Source organism: Symsagittifera roscoffensis, chromosome 4, assembly GCF_963678635.1.
Source record: "Symsagittifera roscoffensis chromosome 4, txSymRosc1.1, whole genome shotgun sequence".
NCBI lineage: Eukaryota > Metazoa > Xenacoelomorpha > Acoela > Convolutidae > Symsagittifera > Symsagittifera roscoffensis.
Genome location: NC_087065.1, coordinates 52,388,349 through 52,401,455, shown reverse-complemented (window position 1 = coordinate 52,401,455; position 13,107 = coordinate 52,388,349). Strand labels below are relative to the sequence as shown.

At 33.9% G+C, this 13,107-nt stretch overlaps 1 protein-coding gene across 1 annotated transcript; it reads right to left on the bottom strand.

Annotated features, from left to right (window-relative positions):
• Positions 1–7,465: 7,465 nt before the first annotated feature.
• Positions 7,466–12,803, bottom strand: LOC134844329 (uncharacterized). The gene is made up of 2 exons (XM_063860964.1): positions 8,822–12,803; positions 7,466–8,573 (listed from the first exon to the last, which is right to left on the bottom strand). Exons 1-2 carry the CDS (start codon positions 11,466–11,468, stop codon positions 7,531–7,533), a joined length of 3,690 nt encoding a protein of 1,229 aa, XP_063717034.1. The 5' UTR covers positions 11,469–12,803; the 3' UTR covers positions 7,466–7,530.
• Positions 12,804–13,107: the final 304 nt, after the last annotated feature.

Below are 13,107 nucleotides of genomic sequence, written 5' to 3'. Positions count from 1 at the left end.
GTTCTTCTGCTGTTTAGACAAAATTTTCAGAAATTTTCAGATGGGTTTTTTATACTTGGTCCTCAAACACGCTCTCCTCATGAATAATTTCAGTTGTTTAAATTTAACGGATCTTTTGTGGTTAACTGATCTTTTGGTGTTATACTTGGGGGTTTTTGACCGAAGCGAAACATATTTTTGCGTACTCTTATCTTGTTCGAAACTTTAAAAAATAACATGCATCGGTTCTCAAAAACTAAACTTTTTCAAGTAGAAGACTTCTTCTGATAAAAAAAATTACGTTGTTTCACTTTTTTCCGACTAATTTCTCATTCAACATTTTTCAGCTAATCTTCAAAAGCTGTTGCATTGGAAGATTAAAGTCGCTTTACATATAATTGCGAAAACTTTGAGGAGAAAAAAGCAAATAAATGTTGTCAAACAAGTCAATTTATGAGAAAATAATACTCGAGATTTCTCTTAATAGAAAGAACGCTTTTCATGCTATTTTAATGGGAGCTTTTTTCTTATTTTGTTTGAATAGAATGTTTTCCATAAATCAAAATTTATGGATACTCGAGGTTCCCTTAAATACTTTTCATTGCTTTTATTCTAACTTTGTTTTCAAAAACCAAAATTTGGCTTTGGCCGTTAATAACGGACCAATTAGCTTGACTCAGTTTTTTATTGAAACTTTTGCAAGCAATTTCCGTTTCCCTATAAAAAAGAGCAGTGTTTAGTTTTATTATGCTGATTTTCAAAATTACTGGATTTTTTATTATATTTATTTAAGTTAAAATATTTCAGCTTAATCTTAGAGTTATTATAGACAAAACAGTGTTGTCTGAGCTAAAATCAGAGAAATTGACGCTTTCAAACCAAAAAATTCAAATGCAACAAAAAAAAACATTAAGCATAGTCAACAGAAAGAAAAAAAGTAAGGAAAAAATACAGTTGATCCGACCATTGAAAATGGCGAGGAACTTTGTATTTGGAAGTGTTTTAGTTTTTTTTCAACTTTTTGTTTTCCATGCAACATCAGTTGCCACGAAAAATCATTGGAGAGCGTTAAAATAATTTTCAAATTAAGGCCCTTTCAGTCGTAATTTTTTAATGAACCAGAGTACATTAAAAACTTTACAAAAAATTTCACAGTGTCGAGAAAAACCAGGTTTTTGGTCTAATTTCGAGCTAATTAGTAAGGTAGCGAGTAATTGCAATAACATATTTGAGCTTAATTCAAGCCGTGAAAACTTAGGTTCACTCAAGTGAAGTTAGTTTTTGGAATTTTTAGCGCAATTTTGGGAATCAATAACTTGAAAATTTAAAAATTTTCCGATAAAAATTTTGAAAAAATTTATGAATTTTTTAAAAATTTATTTTTTTGTTTTTCTAGTCTTTATTCTTTAAATACTGTTTTCCAACTGACCTATTCTACTATGACTCTCAAATATGCCTAAGTTCTTTTGTTTCGTTCAGATTTTTTTATCACAACATGCAGAAAAAAAACGACACCAATTTGAGAAAACATTTTTTTTCATAAGACTGTGGTCTGATCATTCTGTGCCACTCGCATAGTAACCGGCTATCCTTGTTGTTATATAAAATTGTCAGGTTGGCCCAGCGAGCGATTACAAGGAGCGTTGCCTGGTTGCAGAGAAATGTCATCCGACTGCGCTGAAAGTGAATAAAGATGCAACATGTCCAGATACGACTCGCTTCATCTATCATTTCCGGACAGACGGACTTTTTCATTCCTGTGAACCAGAGTACACCTGCAGACCCTGATAGTAGACCTTCTGGTGTGTAGACAAAGTTTTCAGAAAATATCGAGGTGGTGGTTTTTTTTCGATACTTAGTCATCAAACACGCTCTCCTCTTGAAGAATTTTAGGTGTTAGAATTTAATCATGTTAACTCCAGTTTGATCTTTTAGCATTTGCTTCCGCTAAATTGGGTGTTCTCGATACCACATGACTATGCAGCAGGGGCGGATTTAGGGAGGGGGCGGTGGGCGGACGTTTTTCCTCCTCCTCCCTCAGGGATTCGACCCCCTGCCGACCCAAAGTGTCCCCCTTTGGTACTTTTAAGAAATCCAGTTTTGGCCGACCAACCTTAAAACTTTTCTTAAGGCGCCCTTGGCGCCAATATATACTAATTTTGAGGGGGGAAAAAAACGCAATTTTTCGGTCAAAATTCTCCGAAAAGTGCGTAAAAACGCCTTTTTCGGCCTATTTTTTCAAAATTTTGCCTGCAGCGCAGAAAATTTGGCCAAAATAGGGACATAACAGTGCCTTGGGAGAGCTCGAAAAATCAATTAGGTCGACAAAATTTTCGAAAATTTTTTGAAAACCCGCCCCCCTCCCCCCCTCTTGAGAAAATCCTAGATCTGCCCCTGCTATGCAACCCATCTTTTTATCAATTTTGGTGTATCCGAAACGCAAAAGAAATCCATAGGTCTAGGACGTATTTTAGCTTATACTGATGATGCTCAATTGATAATAAATAGGTCTAGGCAAGGCAGACTAGACTAGACCTCAGTCGATCGCATACTTCGTTTGCCACTTGAATACAAATTGTTCATAAATTTGTCAGTTGATTCGTAATGTTGAATAATTTTGATTTTGTTTTGACATCTGTTAATTCTTGTTAATATGCTTGCATCCTTGAAGGAATCAACGACTTTTTGTTTATAGCAAGATAACTGGCTGGTTCTTGAGCATGGTTCATTTTTGAGCAAAGTCAAGATTCAAACTTTACCACTGTATAGCTACGGTGAATTAAATTTTGTGAACGATAAACAAAACGAAAGATACTTATTCCACGAATATTAAAGCTCGTTTCGAGTTTTTTGTCACCACTGTTGAATTTTTCTAGAAGCAACAAAACTTAATCTTTCTTTGTTAGCTGCTTCACTATTGCAATATTCAATCAGGATGTCGTGATAATGAGCAGAAAAACAAACAAGACTGCTCGTATCAGGGCGAAGCCCTGAATGTTCCGACTGCCTTTTAAGGTTTATGGAGCAGTAATAACATAAAAAAAATTCAATGAAATAAAAAAAATGAAATTTTTTTTTTCTAAAATTTGAAATTTTTTATGAAAATCATCCCCCCCAAACGCCATATAAAGTACAAAAGGATAGATTCCGCTCCTTGTAATAAACCAATTATGGCAAATAAGCTTCTTTTAACCAATTTGGAACGATTTCTAAGACGGATTAACTCTCCGCTTACGCGTGAATAGCGCGAACTATCGCGCGTTAATTGTCCCAAATTGGCAAAAATTGCAATCTTTAAACCCCCATAACTTAACAAAAAATGATCTTACGAAAAAATCGTTTCAAATTTGAGCTCAGGACAACAATAACTTTCGAATGATATAAAAAAAAATTGTCAAAAAGGCTAGTTAAAAAGTCGAAATTTGTCTGAAGAAAAAAAAACCCACCCCGAGCACAAATATTCCGTTACTTCGTATCGAAAGTCGGAACAATAAAAAAGTATCCAGGGGATATTTTGCTAAACTAGTTGTTGGATGGATAGTGTTTAGAAACCAGTTTAAATATCACTTCTGATTGCGAGTGTTATACGCCACTGCAACCTAACGTTAAGTCGCTTTAGGCAGTTAGTACAAAAAGGCTTTTTAATAATTACCTCAGGATGCAATAAAATTTTGCATAAGAACTGGCCTGACTTTTGTTTTTTTGGCGCTGTGGTTGTCAAACTTTAAAGAAAAATTTGCGCAGTTAAGTTAAGCATACTATCATGGAAAAACATGGAAAACGATTTTTTGTACTGTAAGGGGAAAACAAAAGTTTTAATTATCAGGTGATTATAATAATAATAAGACTGCTCGTATCAGGGCGAAGCCCTGAATGTTCCGACTGCCTCTTAAGGTTTATGAAGCAGTAGTGACAAAAAAAAATTGAATATATCAAAAAAAAAGAAAAAAAAAGATTCTGAAAATTGAAGTTTTTTAATGAAATCATCCCCCCATACGCCATATAAAGTACAAAAGAATAGATTTCGCTCATTGTAACAAATCAATTATTGCAAATGAGCTTCTTTCAACCAATTTGGAACGATTTCTAAGACGGATCAAATCTCCGCTTACGCGTTAATAGCGCGAAATATATCGCACGTTAATTGTCCCAAATTGGTAAAATTGGCCAAAATGGCAATCTTTAAACCCCCATAACTTTACGAAAAATGATCACAGGTGAAATATTTTTTCAAATTTAAGCTCAGGACAACAATACCTTTTGAATGATATAAAAAATTTCGTCAAAATTGGCTAGTTAAAAAGTCGAAATTTGTCTGAAGAAAAAAAAACCCACCCCGAGCACAAATATTCCGTTACTTTCATATCGAAAGTCGGAACAATAATCCTAATAAATTGTTTGCAAATTAGGTTCCATTCATTGTAAAAGTTTTTACTTTTACAACCAAACGAAATTATAACGGACAAAAGGCGTTAAACTTGAAACTTAAAACGCGTTTTTCTCAAATTGGGTTGAGTTTAGGTGAAAACTTATGAAGACAAAACTTGCTTAAAATTTTAGCGGAATTAATATGATGTAATTTTTTTGCAAAATTCGGGCTCGAAATTTTACCACAAAAATGGGTCATTTTCGCTTTTCTTAGTTAACCAAAATTTACGCCAAAAATACCCAGTCAATCTCAGACATAATTATACTAAAATGAACCCCTTACGTAGCCTAACAAATTTTAAGTTTTAAGAAGGGTATATTCTCCAAAAAAATTTGCAAATCGTTTAAAAATTGTTTTTAAATAAAAAGTTGCTGTTTTATATAGTAAAAACGACCTTTTTTGTCTATCAAACAAAAATAAATTAACTTATACAATGTTTTGGAGAATATACCTTTCTTAAAGTTTGTTAGGCTACGTAAGGGGCTCACTTTGGTATAATTATGACTGAGATTGACTGGGTATCTTTGGCGTATTTTTGATTAACTAAGAAAAGCCAAAATGACCCATTTTTGGGGTAAAATTTCGGGCCCGAATTTTGCAAAATAAATTACACTATATTAATTCTGCTAAAATTTGAGGCAAGTTTTGTCTTCATAAGTTTTCACCTAAACTCAACCCAATTTGAGAAAAACGCGTTTTAAGTTTCAAGTTTAACGCCTTTTGTCCGGTTAATTTAAATCAGCACTGTATACGGCGTTCTCGCTATGAGATTTCGTTTGGTTGCCGTGAAAGTTAAGAAGAATATTCCGTTTGCAAGGATTGAACTTAAAGATGCTCTAAATTAACCAAAAAGTCGAAAAATTTATATTGTTGATTTACTTTTCAGTTTTTTTATGCTATGGTAATTAAATTAAGTTGATAATTGTCAAGTTATACTTGCTTAAATAAAATTGAATTTGCAAAAAAAAATCGAGTCTCTCATGCTGTCATTTGTAATTTTTGTATCACAAATCTAAATATTGAGTATAATCGTTACCGAGAAAGATTTTTTGAAATTTCATTTGAAATTTAATTTACAGCGAAAAGTTTTCAAATATGAAGTTACTCTTGACCCCTATACGAGTTTTTTTTCAGATAGTCAAAATCAGTTTAAAAATATAACGCATCATACGCTACAGCTCCCTTGGGTGTGGTTATCTGAGCTGTCTTGATAGACAAAGTTAGTCTAACAAAAAACTAAACCAAGCTCAAATATTCTATCGCTTCCTTCGAAAGGCGGACAAAAACATTTCAATTTTGAGCAAGTGCTTGCCAGAAGCCTTTAGCTAACTTCGCACAACTTTGTTTGCGACATAGTTGTTGATGGCCGCTGCATATTTCAGTCATTTTTTTGTCATTTTACACAACCTCGATTATTCCGCTTTGACAGCGAAAAAATGATTTTCTCAATCTACACTTGTGAGATTTTTCTCGTGGTAGAGTTATTGAATGATGGATAGTTTCAAATCAAACAGCATCGTAACACCTTCTAGTGAGCTGAATGACTTTTGCACAAAGCTGAAATCATTAATAACAAAAAATGAATTATAGCATACAGCCAAGTTTTGCTGTACAATTTGTGCAGATATACCCTGAATGTTTTTGCTGTTTTTCAATTTTTTTAAAAATGTATTCTTGAAGTATCAAGTTTTTGCCGATACCCGACACATAGAAAACGATTTTTCGTGTTGTTAGGGGAAAATAAAGTGCCATTTATCAGGGGATATATAATAATAATAATCGTAATAAATTGTTTGCAAATTAGATTCCATTGATTGTAAAAAAATCTACAATTACAACCAAAGGAAATCTCATTGCGAGAACGCCGTATATGATAAAAAGGAGCAGCTTGTTGCCGTGAAAGTTAAGCAGAATATTCAGTTTGCAAGGATTGAGCTTAAAGATGCTCAAAATTAATCAAAAAGCCGAAAAATTTTATAATGTTGAATTTAGTTTTCAGTTTTTTATGCTATGGTTTATAATTGACAAGTTATGTTGCTCAACTAAAATTTAATTCGCAAAAAAAACATAATATGAGAGTGAGTCTCTCAGTCTCTCATGCTGTCATTTGTAAATTTTGTATCACATAATCTGAAGTTTGAATCAAAAACTTCACCGTGAAATTTTTTTTGAAATTTCATTTGAAATCCAATTTACGGCGAAAAATTTTCAAAAATGAAGTTACTCTTGACCCCTATACGAGTTTTCTTTCAGGTAGTCAAGATGATGATGGATAGTTTCAAACGAAACAGCATCGTAACACGTTCTAGTGAACTGAACGACTTTTGCACAAAACTGAAATCATTAATAACAAAAAATGAATTATAGCAGTACAGCCCTGAATGTTTTTGCTGTTTATTTTTTTAAATGTGTATTCTTGGAGTATCAAGTTTTTGCCGATACCCGACACTGATTTTGCAATATTTGAAAGTTCATGGGTCTGCTTATTTTTCAATCGGTCAGCATTATGTTTATTGACCCTGATTTATTCGCATCGCACTCTTTGAGACTTAAGAAATAACGGAAGCCACCGAAACTTGTTATAAAGGAAGCTATATAACGAGAATAACCGAATGCAGGGCAAGAAGCACCGAATATTCCATCAGTGTTAGTTTCTGCGCTGATCAAAAAAATCATTGCTGCTTGATTTGCTATTTAAAAAGCTTTAAAAGCATAATCAATTCATTTTTGCCATTCATTTTTCCATAAATTATCTAACTGCGTTTTGAAAAACTTAATTACATCGAATTCCAATAGATTAACACCATATTTTTACTGGGCGGGGGGAGCGTGGTTGAGGATTATCTTGTACTTGCAGGTTTGCAGTTGTCATCTCACGTCTTTTTGAGCAATTTTGAGCCCCATTCTAACTCCTCCACGCACACACACACACACACACACACACACACACAGACACACAGACACACACACACAAAGGCAATTTTGCTAAATTAACATTTCTGTTTTTAAAAATCTGTTTAAAAAACGTTCAAATGTTTTGAGATTGAATGAATAAAAAAATACGATTTTTGCTATGCAATTTGAAGACAATTTCATTTCATTTAAGCCATTATAAAGCATTTTTAAAATAAACATTTGATACAGACAGAAACGAAAAGTAGAAAATAACTATCACATTTATAAGAAGCACTGTACACGTAGATTAGGTTTGAATGTCTATCGTAGAGTTTTGTCGAATTTTGTCTCACTTGATTTCCAAAATGGTCGATATTTTGACTTATTTGGTCTTCAGTCGCACTTATAGAAATGATTGGATCTAAGCGGTCGTCAAAATTTTGTATATAATCGTTTCGGTTTAGAGTCAAGGTCAGAAAATTAATTTGACGCAAACTTAGAAATTCAATCTTGAATTTAAACAGAAAATTGGCCTGTTGCAACGAGAACTTCAGAAAAATATTTTCAGGTATCATCATGGCTACATAAGTTGGAGGCATAATGGCTAACGCTTGCAAGCTTATCGCTTGTACCATAGGCTCGTCCACAACTTCAGTTATAGAGTTGTCAGTCAAAAGTTGGTATCCAAATATTCCCAAATCTTCAACATTACCAATGTCGTGGATGTTGAAAACTGTGTCATCTAATAATGATTTCACTACTGATAATCTATCAATGTATTCGAACGGGCAATTACTCAACGAGTTTGATAAATCTTTGATATATTTTGGTTTAACTAGTGGGATTACTTTTTCTGGTTCATAACACAGCAATCCACCCATTGATAGTATGAAGGCCCGGGTTTCTTGTTCCGATGGAAAAGAGAATAATTGCGAATGAAATTTTTCGGGAAATGAACAGTTTTGAATAAGTATCGACGAATCTCTAGAAAGAACCTGATTGGATAATAAGTTCATTACGTCATAACTAGAATCGGCCAATGAGAGTCGATCACTTCTTAGATCCCATGAAGTGACATACGGCAAGAAGTTTTTCAATTGTTCTGGTTTTAATTCGCGCATGTTGCCGGTTTTTCTTAAACGTTTCAGAATTGTTTCACTCAAGTGCGTAATTTGTGATTGATCTATTTCGGTTCCTAGGTAGTCGAGGCAGTTTTTTAGTTCGTCAAGAGGCATGGCCTGGATTTGATTAGCGTCTATCCAACGAATTCCTAAAAAACGAGAAACTCTGATTATTGTGTTCATTTTAAATGGTACATAAAAAATTGTAAAAATGCATTACTATTCATTTTTTTCAAAAATTTTTCTTCGAAATTTTTAGAGTGTTTTTTTTCAAGCATTCATTCAAATAATAATGGTCAAGATTAGTCAAGAAAGCCTCAATTTTCAAATTTTTGAAGGCCAAAATATAATCAAGCTACAAAAACTAACAGTTCGACAACTCTTTAAAAGTTCTCACCTTGGTCGAGTATCTTTAACGTGTTGCATTTGAGAGTTTCCGGTTCCATAAGCAAAATCAGTTCAGTTGCATTTTTGTGACACAATTTGACATCATACAAACGACCTTCATCTTTGAATTTTTTCGCGCATTCATCCTTAGGCGTGAACTTTCCCGACCTTTCGGTGCCTGAAAGAATTCCACCCTGATTGACCAACTGGTAAACAGCTGATCTTTCATCGAATGTTGTCATAAACAAGTTGCTGCTTGAATTTACAATTTCGAAAACAGAGAAATCAAAATCAAATACTTGGCAAAATAAATTGTAGTATTTTAAGTACTTCAATTTTGGCGAAGTTTTTGATAATTCTTCTGTTTTTTGTGCGTTAGAGTTTTCAAGAAGAACTGTTTTGATAGCTATGCTTTGATTTTTGGTTAGGCAGCACTGGTCGAAAAGCTCCAGGGAGTTTTGAAGAATTTTTTTGCCTGTTAATCTGATATAATTTGGGGAAATATAGCATACAAGGCTTCCCATACTATATAATAACTGCTCGCTAACTTCCTTTCCCAAATTTTCCTTTTTCTCCTGTCCACAATTACTTATGAACAAATGGGCTAACTGTTGATTTCTCCCATTAGAAAACCGGTGATTATCATCTAATTTTGCTATTTTTGAAATCAATTCGCGACATGAATTTTGTCTCAAAAAAGCAGAAATCGAGAACTCGCGTAAAACTTTTCCAGGAATAGAAGCCAAAATGGGTGCTTCTATCAGTGAAAAAGTAAACTCGCTGTTTTTCAATGAAGAGTAATATTGTTGAACTTTTTGTGCTATCTGAAAGGCATATTCTGAACTTTGGCTTGCTGAAACGCTTTGAATGAATTTAAAAATTTCTGGAGAAAATTTGGATCGCTCAATTTCGGTTGGCATAATCCAAGCTCCCCTAGTTGAAATTGATAAGTCCGTCCTTCGTTCGACAGAAAGTTCAAAATCTTTCGCGATAACTTGAGCATGCTTTTGTCTCCATGGTTTTTCTATGAATTGTTCTTGGATGCTTTTTACGTTTAGTTTCGAAATAGTTCTGGATGCTTGTAGAAAACTTGAAAATGGGAGAAACTCCCAAAAATCTTCGGGCAAGTTAGCTGCATCAGAAGTTATGTTCAAAATATTTCCAATTAGAACACTTTTCTGAAAATGACTAAAATATGAACCATTGTTTTCGATTTCATTGAGAATAATTCTCGAGATTTCAGAAGATTGCTTCGATCTAACTATCATTTTGACAAGTAAAGTAATATCTAGGCCTGAAATAAGACCTCCCAAAGTTGCCAGTTTGCTAGTCATCGGAATACCCGTAACTTGGTTAGTGAATATCAAATTCGCTATCTGTCGTTTAGCCGACCATGATAAACTAGAAATCGGGATCAAATCCGACTTGAAGTTATTGAATCGTAAAGTCTGCTCTCGGCTCTCGGAATTGTAATACCAAATACATGAGAGCTCCTTTGGGAAATTACACTCAAGTTCGGCTAGTTTTATCGTGAAAACTAAGCTCTGTGGCTGTGAAAACATGTTGTATATCGTTCTCGGACTTTCCAGACTTCGTTGTTTATATTTCCGAGCTCTTTCAATGTATCGAAAATGTTCGTAAGTCGCATATTTCCACAAATGAGAAATCGAATCATAAGCAAAGTCTTCTCCATTGTGTTTGTTTATTGCAGGAGCATTTTGCAAAGTTTGCAATAACAAATTAGCTCCCATATTTTCACCAAAATCAGTAGATGGATTCGTCTTAACGAGTGCTTCGACTATTTGCATGCCTCGTGATTTAGGTATGATCGTTTCGTGGGTTCCGACACAGGGCAAAATTTGACCCCAAAGTTTGACCCAAACCAGAACTGACCTTTGATAGTCATAGAAGAAGCGAGGGTTCATCTTGCGCTCTTGTACCATGCTTTTGACGAATTCAAATAATTTTTGGCTCTCGAAGCAGCTTAAAGGTTCATTTTTAAATCCAGTCTCAATCCCCGTTAGAATGCTGTTCAGGTATTCTTTATACTGCGAACTTTCCCCAAAAAGGTTCAGCTGGTCGAAACGGAAACCTTTAGTCAGAATCAACTGCATCTGCTTGTAGACCAGTTCGTTTAAGTGAGTTATACTTCTAGGAGTTCTGGATAATATAGCCAACGCTTCTGGTCTGTGAATCGGATCGACGTTATCAATTAGATGAAACAGATCAATTTGCCCGATTAACCGAATGAGCTTAATCTTGACTTCCGTACTGCGAGTTGGCGAATTAAGTTCGGGTAGAATGACCGAAGGCTCCAGTGACGATAAAAACTCATCTTTAACTACCAATAAAAGAAGATTCGAAAAAGGTTTCAAGCTTTTTATTTGGAGCGGATATGTATGTTGACGTTTCAAAGCACATATAGTTTGAATTGGCAGCTCGCATACGTTTTTTGTGATGTTTTCTAAAACTTGAGCATTTGTTTCGACAAAATTTTGGCTTTCAGGTTCAATAATGTTAGAGAGCTCATTATATTCACCGACAAAACATATGTTTTCACGGGCGTCGATATTCCAGGCGGGGCAGTTCAAGGTAACACACTGCTTAAATACAGTAATCACTGAAATACCGAAGCTCAAAATTGAAGTAATCTTCATTTTCTCATTAAGATGTCAATTAAGTTTAAAAAAAATGAAGATTATATAATGTGATCCGCAAATTAGTGTTTGGACAAAAAGATTAATTTTGCAAAGCTTAATCGAGCGGACCGATTTTTTAATCTGTATTGTAACAAAGAAGTTGTATAATATCGCAATAAATTTCAACAGATTGTCAGATGTAAAGAAAAGTCATTCAATGATTGTCTTTGTCGAATAGTGAATTGATCCACTCAAAAGACTGGAACTTGTTCAAGTTGTTATGCTTTCCGAAGGGATTTTGTAACATATGTTACCGGAACCTTTTTAGCAGCAAGATACTTTAAAGTTTATGACAAATTCAATCGCATCGCTGATTTTAAAGGATTTGTTTTTAATTTTTTGCAGTTTCAGTAACGCTCAAAAGATGGAGATTGAAATATGTTACAATAAATTACAAACTGATAAGTAGTTGTATTTCCTGAATACTTAACGAAATTTTGAATAATTAACTCCCAAATTTACGGCAAAATTAACAGATTTTATGATAGTATTGCCAGTTAAAAATTCAATAAACCTGTAAAAGTGCAAAAAAAGTTGAATTTATACAAAATTAGCAACTGAAACAGTTTCCGGAAAAAGATGATAAATTAATTTTATAACCTGTATTTTCTTCAACTATCTTGCATTAGTGTTTAGAATACATTGGTTTTTGGTGAAATTTAGTAAATTTTTGCCGTTTTATTTTGGTAAATCTTCCGAAGCTGAAATTTGTAACTTTTCTGCAGCTAAGCAGCAAGTGAGACAATCACTAAGTTTAAGTATGGCTTCGGGGCATCAAAACGTACAAATGAAGTTCAAAATTTGTCAAATTCAAAGACTTCATGAAGAGTTTTAACTCTGCCATTTTTCCACGGGGGACGTTTGAACTGCCATTATAATATTGCTGATCTCGAGAATTCCGTCACGCCGGAAACGTCCTAGCGTAAACAGTTAGTGTTTGCATTCAAAACGATAGCAAGTCTGCCACTTTAATGTTGCTCGGTTCCTGGAAAACGCCTCGGGCTATTGTAAACATTTACGCAATGGTAGGCTCCAGATTATGCTAGGTCGCTCTCACTTCAAAATTCGACTTCCCGCAGTCTTTGATGAACTTTCTTCAATGTTTATAAGAAGGAAATTAAGAAGTAAACAAAACAATCATTCAAGTTGGTTTAATTTTCGATTTAACAGATTAAAATTTATCGAAAATCAGTGAACTCATAAGAGTATCAGTTCAAATGAGAAAAAAAAACAAGTTCAACTGAAAATTTCAAGTCGCGGAAATGAAATTTACGAAGAGTGTCACAGTCCAAAGCTAATTGTGATAGAATGATGAAAAATTGAAACTGATATTTAAAAACAAACCGTTTTGCTCACAGAAAAGTAATGATAACAGAAAAATCGATATTCTGCGAAGAAAATATAAGCAGTTTTTCCTGAAAATTTCACCAATCAATAGTTTCCCGTATAATTATTCAGAGGTCGATGATTTTATAATTGCTAATTTTTGTTATATACACATGGAATCAATTTAAGGACATAAGATCCTGTTTTTTTGAAGTTTTCAGGAACCGTTTCTTAATAAATGAATATTTTTCCAAGCAAAATTGCCAGTTCA

Coding starts and splice junctions, on each gene's coding strand:
- LOC134844329 (XM_063860964.1), bottom strand. CDS start 11,468: ATGAAGATTACTTCAATTTTGAGCTTCGGTATTTCAGTGATTACTGTA. Junction 8,574..8,821: donor GTTAAAGATACTCGACCAAG/GTGAGAACTTTT, acceptor CTCGTTTTTTAG/GAATTCGTTGGATAGACGCT.